The 19,590-nt window shown below is 34.3% G+C and overlaps 1 protein-coding gene and 1 long non-coding RNA gene across 14 annotated transcripts in view; one reads left to right on the top strand and one right to left on the bottom strand.

The window, feature by feature from the left end:
* Window positions 1-19,590, bottom strand: part of PLXNB2 (plexin B2) — a 357,594-nt gene that overhangs the window by 90,807 nt on the left and 247,197 nt on the right. For all 13 annotated transcript variants that reach the window (XM_026669041.2, XM_026669040.2, XM_087969402.1 and 10 more), the window contains 6 exons: window positions 17,304-17,426; window positions 14,774-14,874; window positions 8,268-8,394; window positions 5,166-5,316; window positions 1,515-1,626; window positions 635-737 (listed from right to left, as the gene is read on the bottom strand). In XM_026669041.2, the coding sequence (XP_026524826.1) occupies window positions 635-737; window positions 1,515-1,626; window positions 5,166-5,316; window positions 8,268-8,394; window positions 14,774-14,874; window positions 17,304-17,426 (717 nt within the window). The remainder of the gene's footprint in view (window positions 1-634; window positions 738-1,514; window positions 1,627-5,165; window positions 5,317-8,267; window positions 8,395-14,773; window positions 14,875-17,303; window positions 17,427-19,590) is intronic.
* LOC148130126 (uncharacterized) overlaps window positions 1-19,590 on the top strand; it is a 113,529-nt gene that overhangs the window by 10,258 nt on the left and 83,681 nt on the right. The gene's annotated exons all lie outside the window — the stretch shown is intronic.

Here is a 19,590-nt window from a genome sequence, read left to right as displayed (position 1 = left end):
TCATATATATTAGTACAGAAATTTTATATATCAGAATCTGCTTTGGCCAATGATTTTTTGTGTTATTATTTTTCTAGATTTGACTACAAACATACAAATGTATATGCCAGAATGTCTGAACTACTACTCAACACTTGAAAACTTTCCATCATTTCAAGTAAACTATGAAACAGAACGGACGGCAAACACAATTATCTAAGCACACAATTATAACTCAGATATCTATGTCATATTCATGTAGCCCCTGCCTCTTGAAGGATGGGGATTTTAGAGCAGATCTGTATCTTTTTGCTATGAAACATAACTCAACTCTGACTTTGGCTCTCTGCAATGCAATTAGACAAGTTTCACAATATAGTTACCTTATAGTGTTTATACCCCTGCTGTATTGCCTGATATACTATCAATCTGATTTATTAGCTGATTGCTATCATAAATATTACCTGCAGAACTTCTAAATTTTATTCCTTTATATGCTCACTGGGCTGTGAAATATTACTATGAGGTTCTCTTAATACAGTTCTGTACAGCAGTTATATTTTATTTGAATTTTAAGTTTGCTGACCATACTAAGCATTATCTCATTTTATCATAACCATGTTCAGCCAAAGTCTTGAATAAATTCCGTCTTTACCATATTCTGTTTAATGACATCCTGCTCTACAGAAGCATCTTCACAGACATGATTCTTCCAGTCCCATTGGCAATTCCATCTACTGCTTGCACAGGAATAACACCTACATGAATAAATAAGAAATGCTTTTAGTTTGGCTCCTTTTTAATAATAACTTACAATGTCATTTTGTATATTAATAAAAATCCAAAGTCTTGCAGTCTTTCAGAGACAAAAACATCATTTGGAGGATAGAAAATATTCATTACCGCCTGAGTGCATGTATGCCTCTTTAAACCAGCTGTATCTTTAAAACCACAGCTGAAATATGATCCTGGGAAAATACTAACTAGTTTATGGAGATGAAAACAGGACCATTGCAGGCATTCTCATATGCAGCAAATCACATTTTTACTTTACATCACAAATACAAAATTGCTTGTTGATAGCCCAAGAATTCAAGAAGGATATCTCCCCAAACTTCCAGATACACAGATACATGTTCTGATATAAGGACTTAAGAAACAACTAATGGTGTCACAAAGGTCATCAAGATAATTATTTATATTTTTCTCAGTTATTTAACTTACAAAGCAAAAGAAATAATTGAGACTGATCTTAGATGCTTGAGTAGTAAAGGTCAGACCAAAAATGCTTCAAGGAAAGCAAGTGGGGTCTTTCTCCCAGTATGTAAACACTTTTGGTTCTACTCAAGATACAGGCGGTCTCAGCTATAGGGAAAGTTAAGGTATAGTTTGCATCACTTTGCTGATACTTCACGGAAAAATTTTCTTCTTTGAACAACATGACAACGAAATCAAAGGAATTAATTATTATAATATTTGAGTGCAAATAGCATGCGAAGGGGAAGTATAATGAAGTTTAGCAGCCAAATACTTACGGCTCATTTTCAATACGATTTATAGCTTCTCCACAATCATAAAAAGGGTATGTACCCGATGCAAAAAATACATTATCTCCAAAGGTTAGATTTACCAGAATCAGGACAGAGTCTACAAAAAAAAATTAAACATTAATTTGATTGAAGATGCTTTATAATTTATACAGCTTGGTTCATTTTAAGGTCTACTCCAATAATATAGCCTACTGAAGCATTTATTGAACTTGTGAAGTTAGGACATGAATACTTGGCTCTTTCTTAATAGCATATAAAATTAAATCTGATGACATTAGGTATGTTAATATATATTAGAATCCCAAGCTTTAACAATGCACAAATGTTTTTTCCCCTCAAAGTGGTAAACTTCTTATTATTGAAAAATGCAAAAGGAGAATAGCAATAACAATAGCACTTAGACTTATACACTGCTTCATAGTGCTTTACACTACTCTGAACAGTTTACAATATTAGCATATTGTCCCCAATAATTTGGATCCTCACTATACCAACCTCAGAAGGATGCAAGGCTGAGTCAACCTTTAGCCCCGTGAACTCTAGACTGTGGGAAGTTAGCCTGCAATAGTCTATACCACCAGAGAAACACCATGGATAGAAAGCAAAATGTATGAATAAATCTATTAATGAAAAAATGTTTGTTGTAGATTCTTAATTATGTTAATGCTTCAAAAATGATTAGGCAGAAGTGTATGGATCTTGTGTAAGTATAGCATCTGTTTGCTTTTTATTAAGGCACATTAACTTATTTCAGATTTCTATACAAGCCTGTGAAAAGTCAATGTGACTTTTAAAAAAATCTGTATCATTTTATCAAGTTTATATGGAAATTAAGGATGCTTTTAAAGAATAGCAAAAGTACTTTGCTTGTATTTAAATTTCTGTTGAATTTCTAAAGAGGGTACGATCCTATTTGCTTTTAATAAGATACATGAATTTTTTTTAAAAAGCATACTACATACACACAAAGATTGTATACAGAAAGTATATGTTGCTCAAGTCATTTATGAATAAAACATGCTTCTCAAATAGCAAATATGTTCTGAAAATAGTAATTTAAGACTAGAATGTTGGAAAGACACTAATATATTACACGTATTTCCTCTATTAATACATTAGTAATCTGAATTATTATAGAATTAAGAATGAAGATCTATAGAAATTGAAGCTTTCTCAATGAGACCCCTAGTTCTTCCTCTTATGGAAATCATTAAATCCTCTGACAAGCTATTTCACAAGCTATTGAGCAACTTCAAACTGCTTTCCTCTAACAGCTTGTGGAAAGAGTGGTGACAGCTTAGATTTAAGCTCACTTCATGAAAAATTCCAGTGAAAATTGTTGGATGTTTTTCACTTTAGGGCATACTTTCAGAGGTCAACTGGAAACTGAATATATATTTTAAAGATGTCAGTTAATTCAGAGCTGTCACTTTCGAAACAAATTTATCATTTGCATTGATCAAATCTTCTCAGGAGAAATGAATACGACTAGAAGCATTTCTTACATTCCCCAGGAAGCCACTAATTCTTACATTACCCCCAGGAAACTACTTCTAACAATCTGCAAGAAATGGCTTTATATAAGAAGGCATGCACTATTAACTTTCTAGAAAAATGCACAAACAGAAATTCTCTTATGTTCAATATTTATGAAGCAGCCACTGTCTGTTCTCCCAAAGTATAGTCTACAGTGAAAAATAACCTAAGATGCATTTTTTCTTTGGGACAAATAGTGTAAAGAACATGCTTGTTTTACCATGGAAATTATGACAGACAATTATATATCATTTGCCACCCATAACAGAAATGGCATCTAAGTCAACTATTAACGTTGGCTTTAGTCAATCAATGGCATATGATATGGATTTTAAGGCACTTTTTCAACCTGCTGTCCTGGATAGATCCTGGAATGCAAATTTGAGAAGTTCGGATAGTATAGTATAGATCGGATAGTTGTGTTTACTGTTTGTGAATTTATTTATTATATTTATAAATTTCCCCAGTCAATGAAGATTCTGGGCAGCAGATAACACAATCAGTATACCCAGAATGAAATAGGAATTTCAACTGTATAAATTAACAATAAAATATAAATACAAAGTGATGACCAGGACAAACTAGGGGCCAAATGCCCATTAAAGTTTGAACTTGTATCTTAAATAAAAGGATGTAGGAAGTCACCCTCATTTTTAGATATGGGGTATTTCAAAGAATAGTTGATACCACTGAGAAGGCCTAGCACCTGATCCACAGCCTATGAACTGCATGAAATGGAAGGTTCAGCAGTTCTTTTCTACAAGATGAATTGGATGGATAGATTCTAACTTGACATATTGTCTGATATAATTCAATGCTTTAAAAGTGGATGAATAGCACTTTGAAAAAGTCATCCAGCTATATTTATATTCTAATGGTTGTCTTATCAGGAGTCTTGTCAATGAAATTTTGAACCAGACAGTTTATAAATCATCTACAAGGGTACTGTTAGGAATGTAAGTAACCTAACAGCTATTTGGGATGGAAATATATAAACCAGGATATACATTTTAATACTGTATCTTTAAGAAAATCCTAAAAGTGTAATTGGGTGTGGTTTCTCAAACGGCCATAAGATGGAGCCAGAAACCTAGGTTGTTTTAGTCTTAGTCTCAGAAGAGTCTCAGTGTCTAAGTGAGTCTCTATTTTCCTTCTGTTGGACAGTATTTCCGTTCCTCCATTTTTCCTAATTGACTGCTATTTTTGGATTTGATGTTAGGTCTGATACTGAACTGTTTTTGACACTGGACTTTGGTATTTGGATTATTCCTGGATTGAAAACTGACTGATTTACCTGTGAATGACTTTGGACTGTGTTTGAACTTTTTTTAAACGTTTCTGGAAGTAAAAACCTACATTTACTGTACAGTGTATCTGTGTGCTGTGTGTGTATTATTCAAACACTACTCTCAATACATCTCCCTGTATGCGCTCATTCTCCTAACGGGGAATTACCTCAACAGGTAGCCTGACATAGAGAGTATTTCATAACCTTACTATGTGGTGAACTGAACATGAGTCACCATTGCTAGGGCATCTTTTATCAGCGTAAGAGACACAATCAATGCAGCAGCTGAGACTGAACAAAGGCCTTCCTAGCCATTTCTTTCACTTGCTATTTCATGAGTGCTGAAAGAACTCATGAATAGTCAAGAATCATGAGTGCTGTAAGATCCCCAGGTTATGCATCCTCTGGGAGGAGCACTATCTTATCAAGAGTAACTACTGTATTGATGTTTTTTTTTAAAAAAATACCCTGATGTTTACTGACAACAACTCAACTGTAACAGGCTTTAGTCTAAATGAAATTGATTGCCTATTTAGAAGTTCATCCTTCACCTTTTAGCTTTTTCGTAATACTTAATGTATGCATAAGGGAAGCAAAATATGCCTGGAATGCATGAATCAGAATTAACAGACAAGTCGCTATTAATATTTCTAAGAAGAAAAATGTTAAAGATACCATTCTTAGGCTAATGCCAAGAAAAATGAATCACAGAAAAAACCCACACAACATTTGTAGTTTCAAGCAGCTGTTAAAATAGTACCTTCACACTTTGTATGTGAGCTTTAAACATGGGGGCTCGGCTGTATCTTTACCTTGGCCTTTGGTTGTTGGAGGAATTTGATTTGGAGGTTGGCAGATAACAGCATCACCTTGTTTCTCTGCTTGCTGCCTCATTTCACCAAACTGACACCAAAGCTGGTCATCTTCATTTAAATCTGGCAAAGGGCTTATAGTAAATTCTACCTGGAATTGTAAGAACAAACAATATTTAAAAACAATACAGATTCTAACAGAGCAACAAAGAAATGCAGCAGTAAAACTCTGTACAAAAATAAAGTCCAACTGATCAATGCATAAAGTTAATGTAACAATAGTGGCATTTTAATGGATTACTCTTAACTGTAGCCTTATTAGTTTTGGAAAGCAGTCACATGTACATAAGGTTAAAGATTCAATGTTTGGCACTGAACAAATTTTGAAAAATTTGGGGCAAAGATCTCAGTAAAAGATCCCTTGCTTGTTGAAGTAGATATTGTTAAGATCACAGATAGATAATTATGGCTCTCTTGATATTACTGGATTCCAGTAACTATCACACAGACCAATGGATGGTAGGAATAATTCCAATAACTTTCTAGACCAATGATCCATTGCTTATATAATGCATCTTCAAGGTATCTTCATATATTTAGTTAGCTATTTCCAAGGAGAGTACTTCAGCAAGGACTCATAAAATGACTTTAAAATGAGACTTTATGTTATTTTAAGAAGCCCGATGTACTGATAAATTTTGCACTTTTTATATTGGAATGTTTTTTTTCTAATTTTAAGAATAATACTTTTTGATGATTTTATGGAAGCCAAACCAAGCTTTAATCGATCTCACCCATTCTTTCTTGTGTTGTCATCATATTACATAATACAGTATGCTGACATGTACTTTGATAAATCTTAGGAACTACCTTATTGTTGTAAAAAGAACAACAGGGTGGTCCCAGCAGAACATAATTTGAATCAGTCTGCATTAATTTCCACTTTTTCTTTTTAAATTTCTAGATAGAAAGTATTATTCTTAAAATTAGAAAAAAACATTCCAATATAAAAAATGCAAAATTTATCAGTACATCGGGCTTCTTAAAATAACATAAAGTCTCATTTTAAAGTCATTTTATGAGTCCTTGCTGAAGTACTCTCCTTGGAAATAGCTAACTAAATATATGAAGATACCTTGAAGATGAATTATATAAGCAATGGATCATTGGTCTAGAAAGTTATTGGAATTATTCCTACCAAAGCAAAGGTGCTTTGTCTCCTAAAAAACTGCCCTGCATATTTTTGAAATAAGACATAAGCCATTGTTTTCATGCTTTTATGTCTCTACAGAATACAAGTCTTTTGTTGAATTCTCACTTCAGCCTAAATGTAGCATCTATTCAGCACAGAAGTTGTTTAGACTTTTCCAGCACAATTAAAGCATGCTGTCCACAGAACAGCATAAGCCAGAACACACAGCGGGAGTTGCAAGTCAGGCTGGAAATAATCAAGGAAGTTATTCTGAAAGGACAACAAAAACAAACTTCCCATCAATAGAGCCAACACAACATTTTGTTTGATGAAGGGCAAAAAGTGAGATATTTTCTGAGGAAGAGTGATGTTTGGTTGTTTTACAAGCACTGCAGAATGAGCACCCCAATATTTGATTATTTCTATAAACTTAAGAAATAATTATCCTCAAAAAAGGTGACAAAAGAATGGAACGGGTTAAGAAGTTTGTTGATTTGATTAGCTCTCTAAGAACACTGCTAATATAGTCTCCAACATGTTAGGCTTCACAGTTCCACTCTGCTTTGCAGAATTTAATTGCTGTGTATTTTAAGTAATTGTGTGGCCTATTTTCCCAAGTGACAGAGTTTTGCCTTTAGGAATCAGAACATTGAAAAAAACGAGCCATGGGAACAAGTAAATATGTATACAATCAGGGAATGAGCAAGAGATGAAAATATGCTGTCTTTTTATAATATAATTAATCACAATATCATATTGCTCCTATTCATTGTAACCTTCCCCCTTCCCAAGTATAATACTTTTGTCTTGAAAGGAATGGGGATATCCTATCTTTCTTAACAAATGAAATTCATGACTTAGGATTTTTTTTCTGCTTTGTAGTAATGATGATGTCAGTAAGATACTTCGTTTATTGAAGCTGAGTCTTCAATTGCTAACCCATCACAACATGCTCTGTACCCTTTCTGATACATACCTAATTGCAAAGGACTCCCAAATTGGAGTTTACCATTTGAACAATGGAATTAACTAACAGGAAATCTCTTGATCATTCTGTGCAAAATGCACAGTTACTAAAGATATGTCAACAACAGATGTTTCTGTCTCTTGGATGTACTAGAAATAGCCAGTAAATCTAATTCTAGATTATATCTCCTAAGAAGGATCTGCTTTAGTACTTAATTCTGGGGTTTTCCTTTCAAAGTTTTAGGTTTACAGAGTTATTATTATAATAGCTGAACTTCTCATAATATTTTGAGTTGTTTAGCTATATTTTAAGCTCTGATTGGAAGACTAGTCTGCAAAATTGGCATGCCCCTTTCCTCAGATATTACAGGAGTGTTTCTCAACCTTGGGAACTTTAAGACATGTGGATTTCAACTCTCATTCATCAGCTTGCAAGATTGGCTAGGTGTTGAAGTCCATACATCTTAAAGAACTCAAGGTTGATTAACACTATATTAAGAGTAGTCATAGAGAAACCACACCCAGTTTACTTGCATGTTTTAGTACTTTGAAACCAAGTCTATATCTAAGCAGATATTATAAAAATAAGATATTCCCAAAATTTGGAATCCTTAAGTCAATCTACCTCTGTGTCTCTCACAACTCAAAATATAGTTCTGTAGATGTCTGTTTAAACTGACAATTTCTTGGATACAGTCAAATTTCACTTTTTTTTCATCCAGATGTTTTGAAAGCAAAAACAGAAATTCAAGATTTTGTATAAAACTAGCATTTTCTCAGAAATAAATACAACAAAACACTACATTAAACAAGCACAAAGAATAACAGTAATTAAAATAATCTAAACTGATTTTATGTATGAGCATGCAACAAGTGTGCACAATTATTTCCCACCCTCCCAAACATATTTTTTCATATTTATGATGAATTCTTTGCACATTTACCTTGCTCAGAACTTTCCGGCTCATGTTTTGAGGGTTAGCACTTGTAATACTCAAACAAACACCATTAGGACTCCAAAGCCAATTATTTTCCCTAGCTGATCTTACACAGTCTTTTTTCCTTGTGCATCTGGAATAAATAATAAAGCCTAATGTTATCCAGAGTAATTAAAATTTTTAACTCAGCACTCAGTCAAAATGAAATGACATTCAAACCTATGCAAATTGATAAATGACAGATGGCACACATTAAATGTTTAATATTTCATTTTTCTTTTCTTTCAGTTTACTTATTGTTCTTTAGGACAAGATAATTACCTATGAGCATTTAAAATTACAACAATAAATGTACAAATAATTATCTTAAATACAATTTACTGTACAGTACTGGAAAAATCTAATCTAATATTCAAGAAACTTATTATGGAAAAGTAGCTTTAGCTGTTAAGAAGCTAAACTGCTTATGAGGTATATAAATCTGAACTGTTTTGATTATTCTTTAGCACTTTTCAAATTTGTCATCAGTTCTTTGTTTTTAGCCTTAGGCTTAGCTCCGTAGGCTCTTACTGTGCCACAGAGAAAAGCAAACATTTCTGGCTTTGGAGTTGGTTATTTTTTATTGCTGCAGGGAATATGAATTTAACAAAGTTCTCGAGATATGATCTACGTTCAGGTTTTGTCAATAATTTTAAGCAATAGAATAGCACTGAGAACTCCAAATAGAAATGAGCGCAGGAGAACCCATCTAAATTTACTGTGACTTTGGGTGGCTGAATATAATATTATTGCCTCATACTCATGAAATGTAAATAAAAATAAAAATGCAATGAAACAGGCATATGCATTCTACAGGAATAGATTCCATTAATACAAATATTTTGAGATGGATGGCAAACCAACACATGTGACAGACCTACATTTCATGAATAGACACAGAGAAGCTAGACAACTGAACATATTATGGGATATTATAAGGACCAATTATCAATGATCAATGACCTAATTATCTAAACCACACTGAATGGCACACTTGGCAAAACCTTTTTATCTGCAGCTCAGTGTGAATGATCCTGAAAGCTACCTCTCCTGAATTGCAAATTCTAGTTGAATTGTTATTTTTCTAACATATTTAGTATGCTTTATTCCTTGGATATTAAAGAGCATCACATTTTTAATACAAGACATCAACTATATTTTTAAATATGTAGCAAAGTAGAATAGAAACTGAACTATCTTACTTTGAACTCTTCTGGACAGAGTCACACGACTCCCAGATTTGTTATAAGGTATTTTCATGGACTACAGAAAACTTTATTTGGCATATACCTTTGGAAAAAAACTAACACCGATGAATACATTCAGTAACGTTTACTCAGACCGACAATGGTTTTCTAGAGCTTCCTTCAAGATTTTCTGTCGATTGTATGTGGTGATGAAACCAGGGGGCCTTCTCTTTTCACTGCTTTAATTGGTTTTTAACAGTTTTAATTTTTTAACTATTTTTTGTTTTCTATTTTAAAGTCTGTGAGCTGCCCAGGGTCACATATGAGATATATATGACTATAATGTAATGGTGTGCGGGAAAGGCCTTGTGAGAATGGGCCATGAAACGCTGCCTAGGGAATGATCAGATATGAGACAACTAGTCTGCTGCTGGATAGTGGGTAGAGCAAGAAACTCCGAAGCAACCCTTTATAATTTTGTAAAGAAGATAGCAGGAGAACTGTATCTTTAGACTTGTTAATGTAACGTTACAATGAAGTAGAATTAGCTGATTTGGTAGTGTTTACCTAGTAAGGCTGGCATGTAAAATGAATGAATGAATGATTAAATAATCTGCATCTTTCTACTAAATTGCATGAATTTGACACATGTAATCTGGGATTGTGTAAATATGACACTAAAATAAAATGCTGACAGTGTACAATAGCTGTCTCGTAATTAGGACATTATCACTATTGATACTTAAGACTAATGAGTATCTACCACATACTGTGTTGCACCAAAGTGCTGTTACTACTGGCAAATTAAGTCCCCAGTTTGAGCTCTAGGCTCAAATTTCCTATTTTAGCAGGATAGGAAATTTGTAATATGCCACAATATTCCTCACGATTTTTTTTTTAAAGGTAAGCATTATTTTTAGTTCACATTTGACTGTTAACATTTGTATTTTATGCTTTTTCCAAATGTGCATCCATTTTTTACTCGTCTTTGCTTTGAGATTTTTTTTTTTTAACTTTAGGTTTACCAAGTGATCTTCATAACTACTTAAGAATTTGATTCTTGGAATCTTGGTCCTAGTCCAAGATTTGAATTATGACATGAGCAATGTTGGCGTGTGCTGGGAGTTATAGTTCAACTGGAATACTACAAGTTTTCTATGTAGTGTATTAACTATACCATCATAACCAAAATAAAATAATCCAATGCTACAAGAAATAAATTTTATGTTCACTGTGTTCTGCTTTAAGGTTCTAACTTCTAATATATTCTTAAAACGTCCCTGAGCAAACTATGTTGCAATGGACTTTTTAATGTTCTTCTTCTTAATTTTGTCTTAAATCATTCCTCAAGATCAGTGATACCCTCTTCTTTGATGATTGTTGGTGCCACTGACAGATTTGACTTGGTATTACTACATGTATTAAACCATACATTTTTCTGCATAGATCTTTGATACCTCAAAATAATGAGAAAAAAATTAATCACCTGAAGCCAAAAGAAAAACCATTTTTCCTGGAAATGTGATTGTTTCATTCATATTTTATGAGTTGCAATGACAAAATATTTCAGACTGTATGCATTGGCACTGTACTACTGTAAGCTTTTCAGTAATTTTTACTGAAACCTTTTATATATTTAGAGGGGAACCAGGATCTCCCAAACCCAACCCCTTTCTATAATTAAGTAAACTGAGTGCCAGGTTTATGAACTTCATATCACAAAATCCCATTTGGTTCTGCCATGGGGTTAATTAACTTGTACTTAGAAACAGAGTTTAAACCCATACCTCCTTCTGTTACTGATTAAAAATAAGCCTAGAGACATACAAAAATTTTGGTTCAGCAAATTTTAAGCATACTTCTGAAATATCATTTAATTACTATGGTTGATCTTCAGTCAAGTGATAAATAGATTGTTCAGTAACTGGCAGAATTAATGGTAGCATCAGTAATACCCTGTTTCTCCAACAATACGGCCTCCCCCAATAGGAAGTCCCAGCATGTTTTATAGGCATGAAATGAAATTAAGCCCCTCCCCCAAAATTAAGGCCTATATTAAAACATGTGAAATGGGGGGGGAATGGTGGGGGGGCTTGCCGTTAGGAAGTACTTTTGTGGCACACCCGGATATGGTGCTGCCTGCGTTGACCCCAATACGAAGTGCCCCACCAACGCCGAGGTCAACATCCAAGCCATCACTGCCCGCCCACCCAAAGATGCAAGGGGGGGGGGAATTAAGTCACCCCTGAAAAGACGGCCTAGCCATTTTTTCGGGGCTCAAAAAAAAAAAAAAAGACCCGGCCTTATTATATGAGAAACACGGTAATAATAATGTGAGCAAGAACTGGTGGGACCACAAAATAGACAAAATATTAGCAAATGAACAAGCTGATGTGCTCAGATACTTTAGAATTCAAACAGACAAGCACTGCCATATAACACCCCAGACTTAACAACAATGGATAACAAATCTGGATAGATGACATGGGAGTACTTGCAGACAGCAGACTGGAACAGTAAGAACTGGAGAAAAATCAAAAAATACAAAGACCAGCAAACAGAAGTAATACAATTGGGCTAAAATAAAACAAAGATAGTACCAATAGTAACAGGTTCTTAGGTGCAATCCCAAACATCTGGAACACTATTTGAACACCATTGGCATTGATCAAAATCATCATCAGTCAACTGCAAAAGGCAGCTTAACTCAGAACTGCTTACATCCTGTGACAATGTCTGTAACAGCATCAGAATCCTCACCTGCCTATCCCAGGTCCTTGGGAAGGACTCAATAGGTGGTCAAAAATTCCAAATATAGTATGAATATCTGACTGTATGACAAATTATAATATCTGCCTATAGTAGATAAAAATGCCAAATCCAGTCTAAAATCTGGCTGACTGTGTGACAAAACATAATAATAACCTGAACTAGTGTTTTTCTCTCAAAATTGCAATGTAAAAGCTTAGACATTCATCTGATTGACTTGAACTCTAGAAATGAAACAAACTGAGAAACAATAAAAAGCCAGTACCTTTAAATTTTAAATATTAATAAAAGGGGGGGGAAATACAGACTGGAGTGGTAATATATATAAAATGAAAACTTATTCAAATTGGAAATAAAATCTTGCTTAAAGTTTTCCTAAAAAGTCTCCACTCACATTTGTAAATTTAAATAACCTATATATGCATATATAAGTTGTGTTTGTATATTTTGTGTTTGTAACAACATCCACTTGGATTTATTGTTTGTGGTATATTGAGATCATCTTTCTGAAACAGCTCTGTTTCGTCCCACCAGCGGCCAGTGGAGCTGGCAGCAGATTCGGACAGTGAGGAGGTTGGGGAGGAACATGGGCCAATCCTGGAATCCGGGGAAGGCTCTGATGACTGCTCTGCATCAGAGTCAGAGATGGGGCCAGGGCTGTCTGACAGTTATCAGCTGCCTTCGGAGTCAGACATCAGTGAGGCAGAAGAACAGCTGGAGCCTGTTCCTAGTGTGCACATGTGCAGAACTGCCAGAAGAAGGGAACAGCTAAGGAACAAGGGTCAACTTGAGAGTAAAGCCACAGGTGGACAGTGAATGGCCCCTCCCATAGGGGAGGAGGTTTTGCAGGAGACAATTAATTCATTTGGGTGAAGATTTGTTCCTGCATTCTTGCCAAGTATTGTCTGCTACAGTGTGGCATCTGAAAGATATCGGCCTAGCAACTCTCCAAGCCTGATAATGGTCTGTAATTGTGAAATATCTTGAAAGATTGTTGGCCGGGACTTTTCTGGAGAGGAATTCACTGTAAACTAAATAAAAGGGGTTTATTGGGATGAGGAGTCAGCTTCATGCTGTTGGGGAAGCCTAGGTCAGAACAAGCTTTTTGGTATAGTAGAACCTCTGGTCAAGACCATAATTCATTCAATAACTTTGATTGCAACCCGATTTGGTTGTGACCTGAACCTAATTTTGGAAATTTGGCACTCACAAAAAAATTGGTGTGGAAGGGGAAATCAGCTGCGAAAGAAAAAAAATTTCTTTCTTTCTTTTTTTGTGAATATTTTGGTCGGAACCCAATTTGGTCATGATCAGAAGTAGACCAGAGGTTCTACTGTATCATGGCACAGATTTTTCGAGAAGTAGGATTTAATCTTATGCATCTCCAATTAACCCAGAAGAGACCTATCTAAAATCACAGATATTGTGTAGACAGTTAAAATAGTTCACTTTTTAATTATGTTTTATGTTGTATGCTGTACAATTTTAAACAAGAGAAATGATACTGAATTTCCACAGTTGATATATAAATCTAAGAAAACATAAACATAAAACCAAAACCAATGTGCTAAGGATAACTTTTCTAATCAATTGGCTTATATATCTGGTAAATTATCAGTTAGTTTCTAGTTCCTACGAAATGTGTTTGAAAACATTGTGGCTATATCTCGATTCCTTTTCATCTTTATTAATTTCAAGGTAATGTTTTAATACTTATTGTTTTAATCTTTTATCTTGTTGCTTTAATTGACTGTAAGCCATCTAAAGTCCCATCTAGGTGAGATTGCATATTACTGTATAGAAATTTAATAAATAAATAACAAATAAGTATCTATACTTGAATGGATAAATAAAAAACAAACAAATCAGGAATTCTATTGTTGTCACTAACTCAGTTGTACAATGTCTATGCTTCAGATGAACCAATTCTAATTTTGACTAATGTAAACTGTCACTATTAAGGAACTGCCAAGTGTAAAGGATTTGGAAACCTGGCATCACCACACTGCAGACATAATCCTGGATAAGTCTCTGTCATTGCATGCTGAACATTACAAATTCTAGTTTATCCTTCAGTAGCAAAAAAAATTTAGAAAATGCTTCAGACATGAAAAACCTTTTAGTTAGAAACATAGACAAAAGAAAGCAAAATTTGGCATAGCGTTTATCCCTTCTGCCTCTAATGATTTATAAGCATCATTTTTGGAGCTATATTAAGGACCATTTAGGGTTAAAACACAAGAATAAGACTATCACTAGATAAATACTGAATGTTCACCAGCTGTGGCTTGGCAACTACCATTTTCATGCAAATTATATTCAAACTATACAGGAAAAAAATGTAAATTGGTTTCCACCCTGCTGCTCATTATATGTTTATATTGTGATAATTTATGATGAAGATTTTTCAGTTCTCATACAAATGCTTTGAAGAAATTAGTCAACGTCCTGGTCTTGTGAAAAGAATTAACTTGCATACTAAGATATCTCTCTCTTAGCTGCTGCTACAGCACTTACTTTCCTTCTGTTACACACCAGCCACAGTAAGGATCTCGTGCTTGGATGCAAAGGTTACATGTTGAGTAGCTAACACAGTCTTGGACAGGCAAACGAAATACCTAGTAAAGAAATCAATTAGCATAAATAAGAAAATCACGTAACTTTGAAAAAGAAAGCATGGAAAATGATGTTTGCACACAAATGATAGTCCAAAAAGGCACTTTGTACTTTTAGCTTATTTACAATTTGTCCTGCATCTTCCTTGAATAATTTCATTGAAAAACTCAGGAACAAACATTCTTCAAGGTACTATTCTAATCTCTGAAGATTATGTATCTAATGGGATCTTCTGAGCCATCCAATCCAACAAAAATCCAATGATGGATTGGTTTAACACATTTGTATGATGTAGTATTATTATACTGAAAACCACTGCAAAGGTTTTTTTTTTCTTCTTTTGAAACAATTCTCACTCAATCTGATCTGTGATAAAACTGCTTTTGACAATTGGTTCAATTTTTAGTTTTAATAACTCCTAGCTAGCAATAAACACCCATCTCTTCCTCATCCTCTGCCCACTGAGCTGAGATATTGGCACAGTAAGTACCACATTTCTATCCTTTATAATGCATAATTGAGAGCTTGTGATGGGGGGGACTAGGAGTGCAGGATTATAGGGCACTCCTTCATGTCAAGGCCATGGTAATTTCTTTCTGTAGAAATGTCAGTACAAGTATGTTGCAGATTGCATTTCACTGGATGCTTATACAACCACAAGGCAGCTGAAATTAATAGTACCCCCCAAGCCCCAAAATGTTGCCCACACTTTTAAAAACTGTCACTGTTCATGTGAAAATTCAGTTGGCTTTGGGTTCTTCCTCTTTCTTTCTTACTTCCAAATTTTCATTAATCAAATTGTTTTCACAAATGCTTTAGACTCGGGATCCTTTGTCATCATTCCTCATTAAAAAAAAGTTTAGAACACACTTTGTAAATAATTACAACATGCAGTTGTTTCTGGGAATTCTCATGATAATTAGTGAGGGATACAAGGCTTAACATTTTTGGACCTCACTTCAAATTTGACTGGGAGGTGAGCAAAGCATTTTTCCAACACTCAGTCATGATCAGAAATGAATATTATGGTCTATATACATCCTTATTAAAGATACCACTTTGGGAGTCTAATAGGATTTATTTCAAGTCAATCTGCAAAGAGTTAGAATGTCATATTTCATAACTCTTAGTCATATTAAGTTCCTGCAGTATCTTCCTTCAAGCAGTTTAATATCAAAGAGATGATTCTTAAGCCATATGACAAAAGCACTCATTTTAAAATCCTAACACTTTCGAAGCAAATCGTTAAATAATTTATATTGCAGTACAACTTATACATAAATGTATTGATTAAAAGAGTTTAGTATAGATTTTTCCACTGCAAATTTTGCCAATAATGCCTATTTCACAAACAAACTTCTGCTGATTATCCTTAGCAGTATTTTGAAGGAGGAGGAAGAGGAAGGCAGGAAATCTGAGTTATCAAGTGAATAATAACTAGTGTGAGCTGTTTTAATTTAAAAGACTACATTTGAGACCAACCACATCTGATTAAAAAACACGATAAACAAAAACATAAGAGATTGTGGGAACTGATGGTGTGGGTATTCTCCGCTTCGTACATGAAAATGGGAATAGGTTACGAGAAGAATCAAAGTTGATTCAAGGTTCTAGCACACAGGTGTCAAACTCAATGGTGTCACTTGATGTATCATGACCTATCATGAGTTTTTTGCCTTTGCGGAGCCAGGGTTGGCGTGGTCTGCATGTGATGCATCCGGCCCATGGGCCGCCAGTTTGACAGGCCTGTCTGTTTTCCTATATAGTTGTGCCAAACATGCAGAAATACATATTGAACACGACTTTTATGATCTCATTATTGCCACCAAAGATTCTGTACCTTATCTGTAGTCATCACATATAAGGTCTTAATAATTTTGGGAGGTTATTTTTGCACTAAATATTGTATCATTGTTTTTTCCTATCTTAACTCTGCTCCAAAATGCACCTCATCTTCTAATAGTATTTTCCCAGTTACAGTTGGGCAATAAATCACTACAATTATTGGCAACTGAGCCTTGTGGTCCAGTGGTTTTCATAATGGGTTTGAATTAAGGTCAAACCAAATGTTATGTTACAAATAGATGCTGTGTGTGTGAATTAAAGGAGGCCTATTAATGTTAGTTGTGGAAACAAAACGTGGAAAAAGTGCTCATTCTGCGAATATAACAGCCATATTCCCTCCACTGTAAATTTCTTAATACACTTCCCCAAATATCTGACTTTATTGACTTTATTCAAGAATAAATAAAATTTAATCTTCTTCTCCTGCCGGAAAAGAAGTAAACATGCAATTGCTGTGGTTTTCATTTAGTATCACAGTAATTTGTTGATGGCTCATTAAATAGTCATGCAGATAGGCCCTATGATGCAGAAATACATATTGAACACAACTTTTATGATCTCACTATTGCCACCAAAGATTCTGTACCTTATCTGTAGTCATCACATATAAGTTCTCATGGAGAGCATCAAGAAGAAGATCCTTTTTTATAGGCTTGTTTTTTTCAATAAGAATGCTAGCATATTCCTTTGCAGGATTTGACAAAGCTACCTGAAATGCAAATTAGGTATATTGTTTTATCTGTTTTCAGTCAAATTAGAATGAAGTGATGGTATTCACTTAAAATGTATTTAAATATACACCTTTTATTAGTTAAAATAATCTAATTTAAATCATTTTAAGCAATGAGAAAATATGTTTTTATTTAAATAGTATTGGTAACTTTAAATATTTTTATCCCCAGAACAAATGGAAATTTTGATTTGCCATTATGAAGCAATATGGTCCAAGTTTTCAAATGGCAAGTCAATATATTATCAAACAACTTTACAATAGAATTTATGATCCATTTTATTGATAGCAGATATTTATTAAAAGTGTTAGGACCAGAGAACTTTATCAGTGTGAGCGTTTATGACATGTAATTCTAGAATCATGATTTAGACATGTGCATAATCTTAGATGAACCCGACTGAAATGTTAAGGCGTCATGATGTTCTCCTTTTAAAGAAAAAAAGTTTATCTGCATTTAAAATTTGCTTACTGAATAAGAAATATCATAGATCTAAAGAAACCATGATTGGTAAGCAAGCCTGCTACTGAAAATCTGATCAGCAGATAAAAATTAAAATCCCTTTTTGATTCTTATATAAAGACATAACAAGACATGTTGAAAATAAAACTATACTTTATTTATGTCTATATAGGAACAGGAGGGAAAGGCGACTACCTGAGGTCCCAAGTGTTTATTCTAACACATGCATATAATGGGACATTAGTATTTGATTAAAAACTATTTGGTAACTGGATATGAACTTTGGACTGGTGCCTCCCTTATCCTGTATTTCTTAATCATTACAAGACAAACTTGTAAGCAAACTAGGATAAACATATTATTTGCTTGCCAGCCTGAAATGGAAATCAACACATCATTGTAAAAAGGGTTCTGTGTCACTCCAGAAAATAGTTTGTTAAAATACACTGTTTGTAGATATTTTCTTCTGGGTTTTGACCATCACTAAACACTATGATCAAATGCTTTCCCAATAACAGCTGTTGTAGTCTTTAAGATGCCAAAAAGCTGTTTTTGTTGCAGGAAGCACAGCTATTAAAATGGAAATAATATTTAAGCATATTTCTAATCCTGGTTAATAGGCCAAATATAATAAACATAAATTAGTTTGCTCATATTGGCTATGCCAGTGAACAGATGTCAAGAATCTAAGGGAAGAAGATAAAATGAAAACCTATCAAATTCACTATTGCATTAGGCTCTGATTTAACCAGATTCTATTGAATTAAGCCATGACTAGTTTGGTATATGCACTTCATTAATCTATAAATGAAATGACAACATTGAATTCCTGGCTAGAGCACAGCCTTCCTATGACCATCTTCATCATCATCATATTAGCCATTGTCTATCCAGGCCTCTTCTGCATGTTTCCAATCAGTATGGTACTAAGGTGTTTGTTTGTTTTTTGCCAATTGGGCTGGCAATACTTGCTGATGTCCATCGATCCATCTTATTTTAGGTCTCTTTCATGGATGCTTTTTATCAAATGGCATCCATTCTATGACTGCCTTGGTCCACCTGCCATTATCTTCTTGCTACGTGACCAGACCATTTCTTGCTATGTGTCCCTTTTATATCTTCCAAAATATTTTCTAGATTGGTCAAAAGTTGTAATGCACCCCCCTTTTTTTTATTTTCAGAGATATTGTCAGAGTCAATGTCTAATTTAAAATTTAGAAGCTTAATATACCTGTCCCAACTCTTCTTGCCAAAAGTCAAGAGACACCCTTTAGAAGTTGTTTTTTTTAATCCTCAAAACATAATCCAATATGTTTGGCTGATAAACTAATAGATCACTGTCTTTCTGGGAAGGTTATCTTTGAAGATTGAGTTTGCACTGGTTTTAGACTGAAAACGATGTTTCAATTATAGGTCATCCTCACTTACTGACCATTCATTCAATGGCTGTTCGATATGATGACAGCTGTAAACAAATGGCTAACTATGACTGACCCTGGAAGTTGTTGCAGTATCCCATAGTCACGTGATCAAAATTTGGGTACATAGCAGCCTACTTGCCTTTATGACTGCAGCATGCCTCTGAGCTGCCCCATCCAGGTGTGTTCTCCCAACCCTACCTTTTAGTCATCCTGCAAGCCACTCTGCTGCTTCCTCCCCCACTACCCTCAGGTTATCTTT

The sequence above is a fragment of the Notechis scutatus genome, chromosome 6 (assembly GCF_049901735.1).
Source record: "Notechis scutatus isolate UNSWTSFEM ecotype Mainland chromosome 6, rNotScu1.2, whole genome shotgun sequence".
NCBI lineage: Eukaryota > Metazoa > Chordata > Lepidosauria > Squamata > Elapidae > Notechis > Notechis scutatus.
Note: the sequence above shows the minus strand (reverse complement) of the source record. Positions and strands in the feature narration are given on the sequence as shown.